Raw genomic sequence first — 19,960 nt, 5'->3', positions numbered from 1 at the left:
CAATTCTCAACGAAAGAATCATAAAGTTGTTGCCACAACGTTGAAAGAGACTCTTCGCCATTTTTGGTCAGACTTTTTCTGTTGTGGATGATTACATAATTCTTAGCGGTTTACATAATCCTAGCGGTGCCAACACGACTTTGCCTGTCGTGGAAAACTAAAAGGTCTTTTGATATGCCTGTATATTTACAATAAACTTCAATTTTGCGCATAGATTTTTTTTCCGAAGATATAACATATTTTTACCAGATTTGGAAATATAGCAACACAACTACCAGTTGATTAGCAGCTTTTACCACAACTTTTTTTTATCGAGAAAAATGTGAAAGAAAACAAAAACATAGTCGCATGTGCTCATGTACGCTATCACTGAATTTGGCGTATCACTCTTTTGACTTCAAATTTTTCAAGATATTTCTAAGTTGTCGTCAAATGCTCACCCATTTATGACTTAACTTCCGCCCATAATTTCGTGATAAGGCCACTTATAGAGCAACTCTATTTCGTGATTTAACTCCCAATGTAAGTTGAACTTTTTTCCTTCATCGGCCCAAAAGTTGTTGCCCCCGCTGATATTTTTTCTGCTTGTAGTCAAAAATATTATTCTTTTGTGCAAGTTTCATGTGTCCAGTCCTCTGCGCTGTAGTTTGGGAGCACTTTTTCTGTTTTTTTAAAACTTGACTTAACGTAATACTATTTGTAAATGTTTTTTTTTTTTTTTTGGATTTATTAAAATGTGTTTATTTAGCTGTATTTGACATATTTGTTTAGGGTAAGCTGTAATATGAATGATCTGGGCACTTTACCACGTTTAGGTTCACTTCATGTGGAGCAGGAAGCCACTATATGGTGAATATGATGTTTTTATTTTCTTCCCCTACCAAAATAGGAGTAAAATGTTGATGCAGAGTATCCAACGTGCCAAACGCGTTTTTATGAAGACAAACCTGGAGAAATATAAGTACGTTGCGCTCAATACACCTCGTGGCTAACACAAAATGTGCTTCGGGGCGAAGAAAAAAAAAATGGTTGTGGCACTTGTTTGGAGGCTTGAAAAATCGATCTTATATTTGTTAATTAATTATTATTTAAAACTATGTATAATTTGTTATGTTTTTCTTTAATTCATTTCTTATTCCTTATTCATTACTATTACCAGGTTATTACCTCTTTTAGTATGTGTATTGGAGGGGGGACAAAAATTGGATACCAATTTTTTAATCTGGTAAAAGTTCATTTCTTAAAACTTTTTTTTAACGCAAACCGGGGGTTAAAACTGTAATGTAAGCCTCAAACGTCATATCATTCATTTCTTAGTCAGTAAATTTAGTAATGAAACCCCTACTGATTTCTAGTTGAGGGAGGGTATTTCTTATTTTTCAAAAAATACAAGAAAAAAAGAAAAGCAAAACATAGTGGGTGAAAATGGCGGTTTAACAAACCGCAGTCTTGAGTAACGTTTTTGGAAATATCTGCCAGAGAAATGCTCGATTCCGAAAAGAAGCGTGAAGGCACTCCCGAGGGATCAATAATCCTTAATTCCGAAAAAGCGCTTCCCAAAAAGAGAAATTTCCCATTTTTCCACGCCAGATTTATCCTGACCGGAAAATTAATTAATCCCTCGGTGGATGCACGCCTTGGAAATTTAATTTCAGTCGCTGAGATTGGACTTTTTTTTTCTTTTCAGTTGTCAGACTGGAGAAATTTTCCATTCCAAGACAAAACGTCTGCGCTCTTCCATCGAGCTCGGTGATAGTTAAAATACAGTTAGGTAACTGGAAATCAAGCTGAAATGATATTTAATACGAATTCATTTGAAAAGTAAAGAAAAGCTAATCCACAGAATCGCGCAGGAATAATTTTCTTCATTAAGCAAAGACTGCAGTCTTCGAAACAGCTAGTTTCCCGTTAAATGAATTTGAAATAAATTCAAAAATGAATTAAATAATTGAATAAGTATTTAAAAAATATATAAAAATTAAAAGAAGATTTCTGCGATGGAGGGGGTGGGGGGGGGGAATGTGTCTGTTAGTCGGTCTTCACCTTTCTTAATAACTTCTCAGGAAATCTCCCAATCAGAAGCAACCATTTTTTATTGAAAAGATCGCGGCTAGTACAACCCATCCTATAGTCTATTTTTTGATTTGAATAGTTTGTTGCTCAATTTTGAACCATTCAAAAACTTCCAACAAGCACCTATAGAGGTAAATTTAAGGGACATATAAATCCTGATTTTTTAATGGAAAAGCACTTTTGTTGTTAAAAATGTTAAAAAAAAAGAATAGAAAGAAAAGCTGTTTTTATCTAGTTATTTCACATAACAACAACATTGCCGTCTACGGCTAAAGTTAGAGCATATATAAATTCTGAATCAAAAAGACAGATTTCGTTCACTCCGTTAGTATTTTTTAATCAAAAACTCGATAGATTTTTGTAGCAAATTCTGTAGTTCTTGATACGAATCACATGCAAAAAAGTTGTTCTTTAATTTAGATGAATTAAAAACAATTTTTAAACAATTTGAAGAAAAAAAAACACCATCACTTACTAGGAAGTTTGAAGTGTATAGAAGTTTTGAGCAAAAAGGCAGATTTTTTTTTTGTGAATAAATTTTGTTGAGAAGAGGTTTTTGATGCAAAATATGTACCTACAAAACTTTTTTATTTAGTGTTTCCTAAGTTTTCTTTGAAACATTTAAAACAAATGATAACATTAACGTCAGCGCGGGAAATTTAAACCTTATTGTATAAGAAAACAGTATCACTAAAAATTACTTTTTAGTCCGGAAAAATTTAAAACACTGAAGAGATTCTAAATACTACTTTTACGTCACCAGAAATAGAATTATAAAAAATAAGAAGGTAAAAGCTATTAATGAAAACCGAAACGCATTTTTCTGTAAATATTTGATTAATTCAACAATGTTGAAGTGATTTACTTATTAACTTAGAGAAAACTATTCATTTTTAACATCAATGATTTATTAGGATGTAATGTTGTCGGCTAGAATTTTATAATGGGGAACCTTTTGTTGTAATTTGGTTCAATAACTTTGCTCTTCATTTTCTCGCTTAATAATGGAAACATTTTGCCTGAATTTAAGTTCCTATTTAGAAATCAACAATGTATTGTGGTGTATTAAAACTATGTAGATATTTCGTAATTTAACTTTGCTTAACCAACAAAATTCGTTGTTAAAATGTTTTTTTTTTTTTTTTCTTTTTTTGAAGAGCGCAAACTGCCTGAACTGCGATTCTTGCGGTACGTAGAACGTCGGGAGGAAAGCCTATTTTACAGAGATTGTGAACATGAAATGCCACCAATGGTATGTTTTAGATATCTATTCATAGGCATGAATAGAATCTTATAGATATATACATTGATGAGCAGTTTCTAAGGACGAATTCCAATGGGCTATGTAGCGCGTAAAAAAGTAAGTGTAATTTGATGCGAAGTTAAATAAAATAATACCAGAACTCTAGAACATTGCAATGACGATAATTTATTGTGATCTGAACTCCAGAAGACGTTGAAAAGTGTTCAAAGGACGAAACTGTCATTTTGGACTTAATACGTATAAGTGAATGAATGTAATTACCGCCCCTAGCCGTTCCGGCGTAAGATGTCAATATAGGATATGGCTACCATGGAGAGCGAAGTAAGCTTCCACACGTCATGTGATGTTTTACACAACATTATCCAGCAGTTGTGTTAGGGTAATTTATCCCATTCTTCTGTCAATCATGGATAAGCGTGTCCTTGCTTATTCGAGGGCGTTGTCGACCAGCAAGACTGCTCCTGAAAGATTCCCGAACATTTTCAATACGATTCAGATCTATAGAACGTGCTGGCCAATCGATAGATTGAATGTTTTGTGTGAATTAGACACTCCTGGACGGCGATTGTTAATGACATGTTCCACTGCCATCCATGAAAACGAATTTATCGACCGCATGAGGCAGTAGAACAACATTATCGTAAAATGGTACGACTTTCTGCCAAGGGGGCAGCAATGGGCTACTGTTGGCATGGTGATGATTTTGCACTCTAGTGGTCTCTTTTTCGAACTTACAAGCTCCAAAAAAATTCACCAGGTAGTGTAACCTTTTAAGTAGCTAAAGACGCTTTATCAGAGATTGCCATTGTTGTTATACCTTAGATAACTTAGTCGTTCTTAGTGCGTGATTTGATTCACTCGTGGAGTTGTGGAAGAGCCAAAAGTCTCCTTTGAGCAGACCACTTATACTGTTTTCGAAGATCTGGAAGGTTCAGATTTGCTTTCCTATTTCGTCAGTTATGAATTAAGACGCGTGTTGACTTAAAATATTTCATAGTTTTCACAAGTTCTCAACATTTATCGAAAATGCGAATGTTGGGGTACAACAATGGGCACCTTTTTTCATGGTTTTTAATGGGTTGGAACTTCATTTTATTCTCTGTAGGGATGCTTTCGTCATGTCTTGTGTTGATTGTTATATATAATGGCAAGGAAAGACAGAAGAAAGCTTGACGGTCACCCTATTGCCCTTATTCATGGGAGTTTTTGCAGAAGGTGCTTTCAGTTTTCAAAATTTTTGTTGATCTTGTTTAAAACTGGTCAAACTTGACCTATGTATTTTTTGAGACCTAAGTATAGGTACCTAACCTTTAGTTGTTCAGATTTTTCTAGTTTTCAAATGTTTCTATGTCATAACCTAGGCGGATAATAAAGAACGTAACCTACATTGACCATGTTGAACTTTATTAATCACTCGAGACGACAAGTGATGATTAAACATTAAAAAATTGGAAAAAAGGTAAATGATGGATTAAAAATTTTTTTTATACATTTTCAAGCAGAAATCAATTTTGTAGTCTCAGACAACAATAGGTCAGATCAAGTATTCAATGTGTTTTCTAGGTTAAAATGAGGTGACCCATAATTACAATACAACTATGGGATACGGGGAAAAAAATTCCCCTTCCTTCTCTTTCTAACTGAGATGTTTTTAAAACATTTCATTTGAAAGACGAGATGTATAGCTACCATTGCTAAAGTCCTTAAACTTCTAAATCAGAGATGTACACGGAATTTTTTTGAAAACATCGAAAAAGAGCCCATAGTTGTACCATTTTACAGTAATGTATCACTAGCCGTCATAGTCTTGTTTGGAAGCACACGATCGACGTACAGCCACCCTGGCAACATCTAAATTTTTCTGCCCTTCTTAGATGTTGCCAGCCACATGACCACCCATAAAATCATATAAGGGATGTCAGGAACATATACCGAAAAATGCTATCTGTCAATTGATTATTTCCCATCAAAATTCGCTTTTGAACAACAATGGTCATCACGTGCTAAATCCTTTATATCGCTTATCTGCGCTATCACGTGACCAGCAACGTCGTGCGTCTAAAATTTACATACTCACAACAAGTCTTACAGTATCCCGAACTTATGCTAATTTCCATATTTCCTTGGCTTCTATTTTGTGGTTGCTAACGCTGCTATTGACATCCGTCCTTATTAATTGTCCACCAGTGTAGAACTCTACAGAAACATTGACAAACGTTGCTAATGCCGCAAAGCTAGCACTGGAGTAGGAATTTTATGTTTGGTGTCGAGTTTCGCAAAATATCATCATGAGGTTATTATGGAGTACCTACGACAGTTTGACTTCGTATTTGAGAGGTTTCTTTAACATCGAACTTCTTGAACATACACTGAAAATCCTTTTAAAGTTTTAAAATACTATAATAAAAAGCTCACTGTAGAATGAAAATGAAGGCTCTAAAATAGAAAAACCTAGGGCAGTAAATCATATTTTGAAAATTATCTAAGTGGAGATAAACTTACGTTGGCAAGTTGCATTTCGAATTCCAAAACATCCCTCATGTCCTGTTCTGCCACTTCCTGCGGGGCACCGAGCAAACGGGCGATGTCCACCATAAACTGGCCGTACGCATCCAGCTGTTGAGTTCCCTGCATGTAGTATTCGCGACTAGGAAGACCGAGATCAGCCTGGTCCAGCTACAAAGAGGAAAGATAACTTTCTTCCTAAAGGCAGAAACATCCTTCTATCTTCTTCGAGATTCAGCGGAACTTCGCCGCGTGTTTTGAACTTTATCTGCATGGAGTTGCAAAATAAAATTGATAGGTTGCTGATAAATGGTAGGACTTGCTGTAAGGCTGCGTATAATGCTTGGATTGGAAAAATATAGGTGATGTGAAATTTACATCTTTGAAAATTTATGAGTTTTGTTCTGTCTATTTATGTTTATCTATACATATAATAAAATAAGATGTTTGTGTGTGTGTGTGTGTGGCGCGCTTCCCGGGAAAACGGTAAGGCCTAGAAAGATGAAATTTGGTATACAGTTGCAGTTTTTGCCGAAGATGTGCACCTCGGGCTTCGATTTTTGAAATTTTAATTAGAAAAAAAGTTATTTAATGTTTTATGTGTTTTTTTGCACTTTTTAATACGTTTTACCTCACAGACCCCGAACCAATCGCACCACACAAATATTTTTTGTACTATAGTGTAGGAAATTTAATTTTAAATATGATGAATGAAAAAATTTTGAAAATAGAGCAGCTTTTGTATTTTTTATGAATTTTTGAAAAAACCTTTAATTTGCATTTTTTCCTGGGTTTTATTTTTTTCTAATATCATCTGCGAGAAGTATCAAAGCCTCATTTCTAAAATTTAAGTTGGTAACAGTAAAAACATTTCACCCTCTTCAGAAGAAAAAAGTTCTTAAAAATACGCAATAGTTTTTTTTTTTTACAATTTTTTTAATGCTGAACACATCATGTCTTTCCACGCATCGGTCGAAAAAAAGCGTTCTTCAATCTTTTATGTCTCTGACGTCACTATTTGGATTTCGATTCGATATTTCGGATGGAATCTTAATCACAAACAAATGTTTATCTTTTTTTTTTTACCTATACAGCTTACTTCTACATTTTATGAAGTGATGACCACGTGTTTTTTCCGGCAGCGCTTGCTTTTTTTCTTTCCTTTTTTTTGTTTTATTTAGGGATTGCATTTATTTCTTTTTCCGTCCCCCCTCCCCCCCCCCGCCCAAGCTGGACGTTTTGACATTCTGCATAGTTGTACGCATTTATTTCAATAAAAACAGCGAGATTTTTTTGCTTTGTCAAACGCTACTTTTTGCACACTACGGGGAATTTTGGAGATAACTTTTTTTTTTTTTTTTTTTTGCCCTACTTAAATAAAAAAAGCGGTTTTTTGAGTGATCTTTGTTTTTATTAGGAAATGGGCGGGAAAGTTAAAATAAATAGAAATGGATAAGAAAATGTAGAGATAGATCGTAAAGGTAGATAACCGCCAAAGGTGGCAATCTTTGCGTAAAAATGTGAATGGCACAAAAAAAAAAAAAGATAGAGATGGATTGATTAATACTGCTGCCAAATTTATTTAAACAGCTGCCGAAGGCGGCAAACTTGAAGTAAAAATGTAAATGACAAGTTAGCCAAACAGCCGCCGTGGGTGGCTGCCTGCATAGAATGGCGAATGGCGTAAGAAGGCGAACCAGCTGGTCGAAGCAGGCGGCTATGATGAAATAAGATGTTTTGTGTGTGTGTGTGTGTGTGTGTGTGTGTGTGTGTGTGGCGCGTTTACCGGGAAAACGGTAAGGTCTAGAAATTATTCTACTCAAATTAATAATAGTATAGATATAGATTGATTGATACCACCACGAAATTTATTTAATCAACCGCCGAAGTCGGCAACCTTGGCGTAAAAAGGCGGACCAGCTGCTCGCCGCAGGCGGCTAGTTATGAATAAGCAAAAGGAAAGAAAAAACATTGTCTGCTATGTTTTTTTTTTTTTTTTGTTTTATTGGAAACAGTTTATCAATATTTTTGTCTTTTACATCACTATTAAGGCTAGTAAATTCCAAAAAGTTCTGATCATAGAGTAATGTAGAAGATGAGAAGGATAAAAGATCCTGAAAGTGAAGCATTGAGAGAATTGACCAGATTCTTCAAACAATGGTGATAGAGGGGAGATCTGCGTGGGTTGTATACAGTTTGAATTTGTGTTACCTGCTATATTTACTAAATATTATAGCCGGCGTAAACAATAAAGATTCACATCAGATAACAAAATCCAATTAAGAAGTGGACAGCGGTAAAAAGAGGGAAAAGGGGGGGGGGAGAAATTTGGTGTCGCTTGAAATGATGCTTGTTCTCAAACAACTGATATATTGATAATAAAATAAATTATTCTCACCTGTATGATGTGCACAGAGGAATTTTTGCCATCTGGTCCAACCCATTGTCCTATAAGAATGTCGTTACTGTACTGACGGAGCCGAGCTACTTGTTCAACCCAGTCAAAGGACTCTTCGGTCCAGTTAGGATTAGTCACTGGCCACCCCCCTAGTTCATCCAATAGCTGCACCAAAGGACGCTCGCGAAGTTGCTCTATTGCACCTGTTGGGAAATGACGTATTTGTTACGAGCTTGGAGAACAGGACTTCTTACTGTTTAAAATCCAGAACGGCATTCATGCATAATGACATTCTTTACTCTGGAAAATAAATGGCAATAGCGAAAGCGTTCTTATTTTGTTAAACGCGGTAAAATAATATTAAGGATTTTATTTCATTCTGTGTTTAAAATGTAATAAAAACCTGTCGAAATTTTTAAAGAGCGTGAAAGAATGTCAGAAATGAAGCTTTAATGGCTAGAGACAGTAGAAGAAATAGTTTGCAACCAATTAATAAGCGTCATAATGCATCCAGAATTTTGCAAGCCTAGCACGAGTGAGGACAAAGCAGCGCCTAGGGTTAAAATGTTTTCCAAATCTCATTGCCCTGCAGGACAGGTAAATGGATCTAATTAACCTCAACCTTCGTTCAAATTACGTTTGGTCCTGCGGTGACATCTCATGAATGCGAAGTATTGAATAAAATCCACAATTTATTAGACTTGAATTTCTTCATTATTAAAAATTTCCCGAAACTTAAGAATCTCTATTATTGTTTATTATTATTATAATCACTTTTGAAAAGAATACTTGAATCTCTCAGAGATGAGCTAGTGTCCTACAGTGATAGAATTTTTGACTTCTGAAATGTTTCAGAGTCAAACTCTCTTGAACATCAGGCTGTCTTTCATGCTCTATTATTCTACAGTTAATACTATTTTTTGTGGAACCAACAAACACTTGACAACGAACGTAATGTGGCGTAAGGACTCGTGTACAACCCCTAAAAAATGGAGGCATCCCTAATACGAGGGAGGATCAAAACGTAGTGTCTCCTGTACAATCGAGTGCCCTGTACTCGAAAATTTTTACTTTTGCATTATGTAATCTTTTTTAACGAAATTTTTTTTATGAAATAATGTGTTGATAAAGCTAACATAACGCTGATGGGGTATTTAATCATCGACTGAGTTCATGTCAAGGCTCTTGGAGAGTGTCCATATCAAACATTTTTCTTTTCAAAATATAATAGAAGAACCTGAGCATTTTTTTTTTTTTTTTTCAAATTCTCCAAAGATTTAACGTTCTAAAGCCTTTGATTCCTCTTCAGAAATAAAGAAAATGTTCGTGCATATCATTCAAAAATATGAAAAAATGTTTAAAAAATCGTTTATTGAAAGGAAAAAAAACTCACGTTCATTCATGCAGGAAGCATAGAGATTCTTGGCACTGATTGTAGCATTGCTGTCTTCTTCGGCAATGGGTTCCTCCAAGAGAACTAAAAAATAATACTAGTAGATAAAAGAACCTTTTTTAAATATTAATTGCCGTAATTGCACAAACATTACTCTTGAGTTCTTGAGAAGTTATAGTGTATTAATATAACTTTCACTGCTGAAATCCTCACAAAATCGTTTTTATCTCTATTTGTTACTTTTTTTTTCATGCAAATGACATATTTAGAAAATCAATCAAAGCTGAAGTAGTGTGAAAAATTTATCAATGATAGCTTTCTCACCTTCTATTTGAAGACTCCTTTAAGTTGGTACTCAACTTTGAATATACTTATTATATTGCACATCAGCATTTTTAAGGACAAAAACTAGCGGTCGCCACTCACCACATGGCGATTAAATGTCAACATGTGACGATTAAAAAACTTCAATTGGTCTTCACTGCAGTCGCCATTCTGCCACTCAGTTATCTTTCAGTAGTGTTTATGGCTCCCATGTTCTCTTTCCATGGCGCAGTGTATCATTTACCCCGGATAAAAAACACTTCTACTGATACACGCTTTTCAAAAAAAAAAAAAATGCTTTTTATAAAAATCAATTTGTAATCATAATAAATGAAATTCATTAAACTTATTTTTAACGATAATTAATTGAATTGTTTAATTTTTTTACATTCAAAAAAATTCCGCCACTAATCAAAAAAAAGGGACGATATAGTGGGGTAAATGTGTATCTCGGGTAAATGCGTTCTCATTTGAAAAAGCGCAAAAATCTCACTGTTTCATTTGTTACGAATAAATACCTTTGTGCTGAAAATTAAATGAATCAATTAACCAACGTTTAGAAGCCCAAAAATTGCAAATTACTGCATACACGTGTTTCGGTGTTACAAGGAACACCTTTTTCAATGCAAACCAGAAGCTCACACTTCCTTGCATTGAAAAAGGTGTTCCTTGTAACACCGAAATACGTGTCTGCCGTAATTTGCAAATTTGTGCTTCAAAACGTTGGTTAATTGATTCATTAAATGTTTCATTAGTATTTGTTTTGTAAACTCTTAAGAACCAAGAACATGTCCGAGATGGCAGTATCGTTCATTCTGGTGAAAAGGATATACAATGGACTCTCTGTATTCTGAATATTCATGGAACCGAACAAAAGTGTTCAGATTATGGGCTTGTTCATTATAGAGGGATATTGGATAATGCATGTACATTTATTCTATTGCGTTAATGGATTATGTTCAGTACTTTACCTATTGAGCTATACCAGTTACTGAGATAGAGGTGCTGAATTTTGTATTTGTTGGCTAGTGCAATGTCTAGTTCAACTTAGAAGAACGAAAAATCTTGCATTGACTTATTTCTTTTTCAAATGAAGAAGTTTTACGCAACATTCAGCAATATGTGATGCAGTAATATCCGGGAAAACAATTTTTCTTCTTCCTATCTCCATCTTCCCCTTAATACCCTTCAATCATAATGATAAAATTGTAAATGTAGTTCAGGCTTTTCAATTTGATAAGTAGGAATTTCCCGGTACCCATTGTTAACATGCTCAGTATATAGAGAGGTAATAATGGAACAGGGTCAAAAATAGCATTCATAATACTCAGGTGCTCATATTGCGGGGTGTTCAGAGTACAGAGAGGTTAGCGTATGTTAAGTCTATGGAGTTTCATCGGGACCATGAAAATGTGTTCAGAATATAGGGGTGTTCACATTAAGGAGTGTTCAGATAGAGAGTACACTGTATAACCTTACTTAATTTACTCGGTTTTGTGTTCAGTAGTGATTAGATCTTCGGGAAACTGTTCCTGGTTTGCTGCTAGTTTGCAATTTTTAATTTCAATTGAGTTTTTTCGTGGCGATATCACTTCGATGTGAATAGTTCTATTAAACTTTAGGTATCAAACACTTTAAAGTACTGTCTACGTTCACTTATTTTTGGAGTTCACAATCACCCCGCACATTTGCATGTAGTGGGGCAATTTGGTATGTTTTGCGGGGTAAAGTGCATCATAGTACACACTTACTTCATTATCCCTGCGGTTCATACCTTCATAATTCTTTCTTTTGATGTACCTGATAAATGTATCTGGTAGTTCCTTCGCTAAGAAACTACAATTTTCTACATTTGTCTACATTTACCCCGTGTAACACATTTTTTTTTTCTTTTCAGAAAGAAGATGCCTCTTAATCGTTTAAAAAGAAAATTCAGTGTATAGTATCAATTTATTAAACCAGGTTTTTGAAGAAATGCGTGAAAATCTTATAACTGCTCACTGAGCCTAGAACGTTAATGGCATACCAAAAATGACTTTGTACAGTACAGTAAGCTTAAGAGTGCTAAAGGTCAAATAAATAGTTCATAGGTCATAATTGGAAAAGTAACAGAATTTGGTGGGAAATTTCGGTTGTTCAATGTGTAAAGAAACACGGGGAAAACACATTTGTGTGTTTGACAATCAGTGTGATGATATCAGTGAAACGGCTTATGAGGACATATAATAACCAAGCGTCCAGCACCAACCTTTGGTAGATGAGGTCTCTTAAGCTTTGAGTTTTAAAGTTCAATTTTCTTTCTACAATATTATAGATATACAATATCAGACAACAGATGCTGAACTGGTACAGCATCTGTTGTTTGAAATTCGCATTTCATACTTGTACATCTGGTATTTGTCAAATCTTTTCTTTGTCTTGACTTTATAAGAATAAAATTCTGAATTTTTTTGGCGGAGTCTTAAAAAGCTCAACTTCAATTTTGTAGTAATCCACAATACCACCGGCACATGCACCTGTCTATTAAAGAAATGAAAAAAAAAGAACTAAACTAGATATTGACGAACGAGAAAAAGGGTTCTGACCTCTGATCATGGATTTGAGTTCGTCTTTCATGAGGGAGAAGGTATCATAGTAGGATCTATCCCCAGGAAGCTCGTGATGCTGGGGCCACCTGCCGCAGGCGAATTGATAGAAATCCTCGCAGGGAGGAGCTGCAGTATCCATGTTTTTTAGAAGCGCAGCCGCTGCAAATAATAAGAGAAAAGTTTCTGGTAGAGCAGGAGTTCTCATCTTTTCAGGCTTTGCTGCCCCATTTGAGCACTGATAGGAGCTCATCTCCCCCCGTATAGCACCATATCGTCGCCTCAGAGCAACAGTAAGATATCTTCGTGTTATTCCTGGGATTAGATGTCCTAGTGTTGCTCTGAGGCGACGCTAAGGTGATGTACTTTTTTTCTTGAAAGTAGAATACCTGAGATTTGACTGGTTTCTGAAATACGTCAATGATTCAACTAAGATTTCTAGAATAGTGAAAGGGCAGACAAGTTTGTCTTCAGAAACTCCAGAAACATATTTATGTATAAGTATTTTCATTTCTAGAGCAAAGAGAGATTCTTAGAAGATTAAAATGCATTTTTCTAAAGATCCTTCAAAAGTACCTTTTTTAACAAGTTCAAAAGCCTTTAAGTCTCTTAGATTTATTCTGCAGAATTTAATATTAAAGGCTAAACTTCCTAACACTGCTTAAGAAGCCTCTTTATCTGCACTATGATATGCCAAAAAATCTTCAGACTACTAGAAATACTAACAGTAGCTCTTTCAGTTCTAAAAAGTAATAGGAGAAAACTTTCAGGTAGAGCAGAAGTTCTCAACCTTTCAGGCTGTGCTGCCCCATTTGAGCACTGATGTGAACTCAGCCCCCCCCCCCCGTATACCAGTATTTATGAGGTCAACACATGAGTTCAATAAAAATTTGAAACTGAAGCTTTTTGGGATGATGAAGTTAGTTTTGAAATAATAATACAGATAATTTCGGAAACAGTATTTGACATAACTACATATAACTTTATTTTGAACATATTCTTATTAGAACACATGAAATAAAAGAAGTAAGTAGAAATAAAGTTGAGGCAATCTAGGATATAGATGAGGTTGGCATAAATACATATCTTGACCACAAAGATATGGTGGATAAAGCGGAAGCGGAAGAATCTTGTATCATTTGCATTTAGTAGAATCAGTGAGAATGCGCAGAAGTGTATGAGGAGCATCTCGCTGATCCCATCTATTACAAAACAACAACAATCAACCTATTACAAATGATTCAAATGATGTTTCTGCTTTCAGTTCATCCACCATCTCTCTGTTGTCAAGCTTTAACAGTCACTTTTACAACATCGATAGGAGAATTACCATTGTTTGCTCTTGACAAGTTTTTGAATATTTGGTTGTAACTTGTGAAAAATCGCACCTCAGGTTGTTTTTTATGTCCGCCCTTTCTCGATAATTTGATTTTATGTTTGCTTATGCTGCAAATACATATAAACAGGAATATGTGGATAAAATTTGTCCTGAAAACTTCAAAAAATTCAATAGTGCCGAAAATCTTTACATGTGAGCCCAAAATGAATAAATTATAGTTGGTATCAGTTTTTTACTATACTTTTGGAATACATTCACGACTCCCTAGAAATTCTTCTATGCCTCTTAGGTTAAGAACCCATGCTATAGAGCACAGAGCACATATAAAACAAAAGATATACGTTTGTATGAATACCATGACATATATACAAGTCGTGCCCAAACTTAGTAGCATAACATGGGTCGACATCAAAACGCTCCTTGTATGAAATGCAATGAAAGTACTTTGAAAAATATTCTTATGACTCTTTTGTTTTATTTTCATTTTCGAAAGTGTAAGTAGGGTACGTGTCGTAATCACTGAAACACAGAAAGAATAACCTTAAAGCACGTTGTATACGCAATGGTGTATTTCTCGACATTCCTTCAGAGTAAAAGACTTAAATGATTTACTGTATAAATTGAGGGCAGGGAGAACTTTAATTTTAAAGGTTAATTTTTAAACTCCTAACAACCCCGTAATCTATTTACAATAAATGAAGAACACTAATACTTACCGGCCTGCACGCAAGTTTCGGTGAGGCAGACATGTGAACAGGAAGCATTGTGACAGCTCTCAATGTCTCTAATGCATTCATACACTGAGGACGATTAAAAAAATCTATAAGAAACATAATCTTTACATTGCAAAATACAATGACTGATTTTTGTGGATGTTAAAAAAAATTATGAACATATTCCACATATTTAGCTGCCAGTTGCCTTGGAATAAACCAAAGTCAAAACAAAAAAGTAGTAACCCAAAGCAAAATAGATAAAAAGTAAATTTTGAATTTGCTGCAATTTGTTATAAATAAAAGGAAGCAGTAGCTGAATATTCTTTGCAAAAGTTACTAAATTCGATCTTATTTAATGGGAAAGGGAAGAAAAAGGCATATAATGACCATGAGGATAGTACCGTAAACGAAGCAATAAAACTACGAAACATTCAAAAAACATCACATTTAAAACACCTAATTTCCAAATCTGTTCTATTTTTCTGTACTTTCAGTTGAAAATGAGTATTAGGTGTTTTGAGGAAGAATTGTGCACAAAAGTTTTTTTTTTTTTTTAATAATGCATTTTGAATTTCAATAATTGGAATTTTTATGCTTTGAGTTGATATTTGAGTATCTTTTATTTCCAGTTGTCTTTTATAGCTCAAAGAAATGAACAGAAATGGTCGTTAGTTTTAGAATACGTTGAAATTACTGATTCACTTTTTATCTACCCCATAAAAAGTCGAGTACAACGTTTCAAATTCCTTGTGGTTCAGAGTTGCAACATTCCTTCCGTCACAGTAAATTCTGCTCAGTTTTGATCAACCAAAAAACAACAGAAAAAGAAAACGTACCGTTTCGCCTACCTCGCTGCAACGAGCCATTGTTCTGTCTGCAGAGAAGTACCATCAGGACGGCGCACAGAGCAGATACGGCCACGAGAAGACAGACCAAGACTCGTTCCCACCGGCCACAAACGCGAGGTCTGAAACAATCAGGGGAATCAACTTAAGAATACCATCGACAAATGTATTTCGTACAGTAAACGTTTAGAGTCGCACCTTGAGCCAGCACAAAGTTCAATACAAGATGTACCTTGTACTGACTCAATACAGAAGGCAGACAAAGACTTGTTCCCATCGGCCACAAACGCGAGGTCTGAAACAATCAGGCCAATCAAAATAAGAATACCATCGATAAATCATTTCGTGTAGTACACTCTTACTGTTGCATCTTGAGCCAGCACAAAGTTCAATGCAAGATGTACCTTGTATTGACTCAAGATACACAAGGCAGAGCAAGACTTGTTCCCACCGGCCACAAACGCGAGGTCTGAAACAATCAAGGCAATCAAAATAAAAATGCCGTCGACAAATGCATTTCGTGTAGTACACGATTACAGCTGCACCTTGAGCCAGCATAAAGTTCAATGCAAGATGTACCTTTATTGGCTGAAGATACATCATCTCTTCTCTTGCTTGTCAGTAGTACACTATAATAATATGTGAAAACATGTTTCTGATCAAAATGAGGTTTCATACCTAACTTACGCAAGATATTCAGCTATAAATTCTACAATATATTGTAAAGAAACATTTATTGAGTCAATATTGTAGCAGTTCTATTACACGCTGCCAAAACCCTTAAAAGAGATCGAAAGTAAAGTCAATATACACTGGTGTGCAAAAATTAAGGACGAAGTCGAAAAATTAGCATATCAGCTGAACGAAGAGGCAGAGCGGACAGAAAGACCAATCAGGAGATTAAGTAAGGTTATGTACGGTAGCACATGCGCAGATATGCAGGCAGACGTAATGGGGGAGTGTCTGAGTAGTATAAAGCATGTTGTCGGTGTAAGATCAGTATTTCTGGCAAAGAGATTGCACGCCGTATAGCAGTTAAAATCACACCTAGTTGCTGCCTCAGCGAGAAATGGCGAATAATCAATCTGTTAGACGACATCTGGATGCTTTTACCCGAGGTCGAATCATTGGGAAGTTGGAGGAAGGCCGCAGTGTGACAAGTGTGGCTGCAGAGTTCGGAATTGCTCACAGCATCGTTTCACGACTTTGGAGACAATTTCAAACTACAGGAACAGCTATCCGGGGGTTCAGTAGTGGTCGTCCCCGAGGAACCACACCCGCAGATGACCGGTATATTGTCTTACAGGCCAGAAGAAACAGGCGGCAGACAGCGGGAGAAATCGCTAGACACACGACACAGGCGACTGGACGACCGATATCGCGTTTTATTGTGGCCAGAAGACTGCACGGTGGTGGTCTGTTTGCACGACGCCCTATCCGTACTAGCAAAATTTCTTGCATCAATCTTGACAGATCTTGATATTATGCTGACGGCGTCAATATTGACGTGTTTCATACTGCATAAAGCTTGCATAAAGATTAAAAAGCAATATTACAATAACAACACGTATGCAACATTGCATTCATCTTAAAATATCAATACTGATATTACCTTACAATAACAACATTGCATACATGTTGACGCCGTCAAGATGTATTGATTTCATGCTGTCGCCGTCAAGGTAATTAGCACACAATAGAACAGGTGGACCTTCGTTGATACTTGCGCATGCGCACAGTTCTTTCTACCCATCGTCCCTCGCATTGCTGGCACATGTTCCTCCTTCGACCTACGATTCAGTCGAGTCGGTTCAGAGGAGCTGCACGTGGCGTTGGCGTTGCGTTCTTTAGGCTTCGTTAAGTTGGTTGCTTAGTTATTAGTGTGGAATAGTATTGTTTTAGGAATAACTTATGAATGACTGATAATTGCATTTGTTTATTAATATAGTACTAAACAAGTCATATCGCAGACGATGTGCGATCAATGTTAGAAATGGCCGAAAATAACTTTTTTCGTCCCTAGACTTTGAAACAAAGGACATGAAGCCCAGAATTTCGTATTATCACTTCAATCTCATGAGTAAGATTAATTTTATTCAATGGTTATTTATGTTATTCTTTAAGATAAATTCATGTGTTTTGTCCATGGGATATTTTCTATGCTGACATCCATTTGGAAATGTACTTTATTGTATTTATTTACTTATTTATTATTTTGCTTTCTTTACTCTTAAATGTGTTATAAAAACTTCCGCAGTTATTCCTAACTAGGCATTTTATGTCTTTATAATACAATTAGAAGCATGAATTAAAAAAATAAGTCAAATATTACGCAAAACGAAGAAACTTTCATTTTTTAAATTAAATTGCGAGTACTATTAATACCTTTATATGAATTTCCGATCAGATGTCAGCTTTGAGGAAATATTCTTAGGCTAGAAAACTATCTTGAAGAATAACAGAAATAATTAAAGAATGAAATTTAATTCTTGAGTTTAAAGTGAAAATAATACAAATAAATAGATAAAACACCTTGCAAACGTGCTGATTTCATACTGTCATGTCAATGCATCCTGACATTTTCCTGTCATATCAATACGTATGCAATATTACAAAAGCAAGATCATCTTGCCTAGACCTTGATTTCATGCTGTCATGACAACATCTTGATATTATCCTGTCATATCAATACGTATGCAATATTACAAAAGCAGCCTACCTTGATATTTTCCTGATATTATGCTGCATACACCTTGTCAGTCAATATTGTGGCAGCCTGCTGATAGCATAAATGGAGTAACATAACAACATTGAGGCAGCATTAATGCAAGATGATTTTTCTTGCATGTCAACCTTTATGCAATACTGAGGCAAGATATTTTGCTTACTGGGATACGGTGTGCACCTCTAACGCCTGCCCATCGGAGAAGGCGTTCTCTGTGGTGCCGGGAACACCGGAATTGGAGAGACAATGAATGGGGACGAGTACTCTTTACAGATGAGAGCAGATTCAGTCTGAGTAGGGATTCTCATCGCATACTCATCTGGAAAGAGCGGGGAAGCCGCAATCATCCCTCGAACATCATTGAAAGGGACAGGTATGGAGGTCGCGATGTTCTCGTTTGAATGATGAAGCATCATGCTTGGTAGTCGCACAGAACTTCACATCTTCGACGCAGGTTCAGTCAACGGGACTCGTTATTGTAACGAGATTCTTCTTCCATATGTGCGTCTTTTTAGAGACGCTGTGGGTCCGCAGTTCCTTTTCATGGACGACAATGCACCATGTCATCGCACAGTAGCTGCCGAACAGCTCTTAGAGAGTGAGGATATTGAACGTATGGATTGGCCGGCACGATCTCCGGATCTCAATCCCATCGAGCATGTATGGGATTTTCTAGGTAGACGCTTGGCAGCTCGTACCTTACCACCAGTAACAATTCGGGAGCTTCAATTGACGCTGCAAGACGAATGGGCAGCAATGCCTCAACAACTCATTGACACCCTCATTCTCAGCAAGGGCAGACGCTGTGAAACCTGCCTAGCAGTCGGGGGAGATCACATCCCCTACTAAAGACCGGATGTTTCTTGCTGGACACCCATCATAGGGATGTTTCGGCCTTCAGTCGCATTGCGCTTCATGCTACTTTTTCAATAAAGCTTCTTTTTATCCCTCTGATTTCTCTTTTAGTGAGTGTTGCTTACATTACATGTGTCCTTACGTATTGGGGATCTTACGGTATTAAATGTGTTGATTTGGAAAGCTTTTGTACAAAGTTATATTGAAAAAACCGTCTTGTCCTTAATTTTTGCATACCAGTGTATATATATTTGAATTTTTTGCATCTTGAATTCAAATTATGTTTTTCGCAATCACGAGCGTGTGTGTGTATGTATGTGCGTGTCTGTTTGTGTAGGCGCATGTGTGTGTGTGCGTGTGTGTGTGAGTGTATGTATGCATGTGTGTGAGTGTTGTGTATGCAGTGCTGTGCGTATAGGCGTTCGTGTGTGTGTGTGTGTATGTATGTAGGCATGTGTGTTTGTGTCTGTGTGCAGGCATGAGTGTGTATGTGTAGGTGTGTGTGTGTGTGTGTGTGTAGGTAGGTATGTGTATGTATGCGTGTGTGTGTAGGATATGGACACAACCTAGACACGGTTTTCACAAGAGAAGCAGCATCGTGAGGAGCCGGTCGACAGTGGTGCTGCAGAGGGTGCTGGCGGAAAATAAAATCAGCGTAACACCAAAAACAGTCAAATGAGGACAATGAGCAATCGTGATTGCTCAAAAAAACTTCGGGAGTCCAAAACATTATGAAAAGCTCTATGTTTACTTCAATAGAAAATATAGTGCCGAATCTACGATTTCTCCGATCCTGGGCAAATCTTGAAACTGCCGCCATTAACCATCTTCTTTGAAGTATTTTAATCCAGTTTCAACGAAAGAAAACCACAAAGATGGCTGGAATTTGCTCCTCCCCCTCCCAGAAGTTGCCGCCCGGGGTAAGGGCCCCGCTTTAC

General features: G+C 36.3%; 1 protein-coding gene across 2 annotated transcripts in view; it reads right to left on the bottom strand.

Moving 5' to 3' along the window:
* Window positions 1-19,960, bottom strand: part of LOC129224289 (neprilysin-4-like) — a 90,884-nt gene that overhangs the window by 38,804 nt on the left and 32,120 nt on the right. The window contains exons 3-8 of one of the 2 annotated variants that reach the window (XM_054858722.1): window positions 15,434-15,564; window positions 14,598-14,681; window positions 12,543-12,704; window positions 9,634-9,717; window positions 8,241-8,443; window positions 5,840-6,013 (exon numbers count right to left, since the gene is read on the bottom strand). In XM_054858722.1, the coding sequence (XP_054714697.1) occupies window positions 5,840-6,013; window positions 8,241-8,443; window positions 9,634-9,717; window positions 12,543-12,704; window positions 14,598-14,681; window positions 15,434-15,564 (838 nt within the window). The remainder of the gene's footprint in view (window positions 1-5,839; window positions 6,014-8,240; window positions 8,444-9,633; window positions 9,718-12,542; window positions 12,705-14,597; window positions 14,682-15,433; window positions 15,565-19,960) is intronic. The other variant, XM_054858730.1, reaches the window with a different exon arrangement.

Source organism: Uloborus diversus, chromosome 1 (assembly GCF_026930045.1).
Source record: "Uloborus diversus isolate 005 chromosome 1, Udiv.v.3.1, whole genome shotgun sequence".
Classification (NCBI taxonomy): Eukaryota; Metazoa; Arthropoda; class Arachnida; order Araneae; family Uloboridae; genus Uloborus; species Uloborus diversus.
This window is presented reverse-complemented; position numbering and strand designations above follow the sequence as displayed.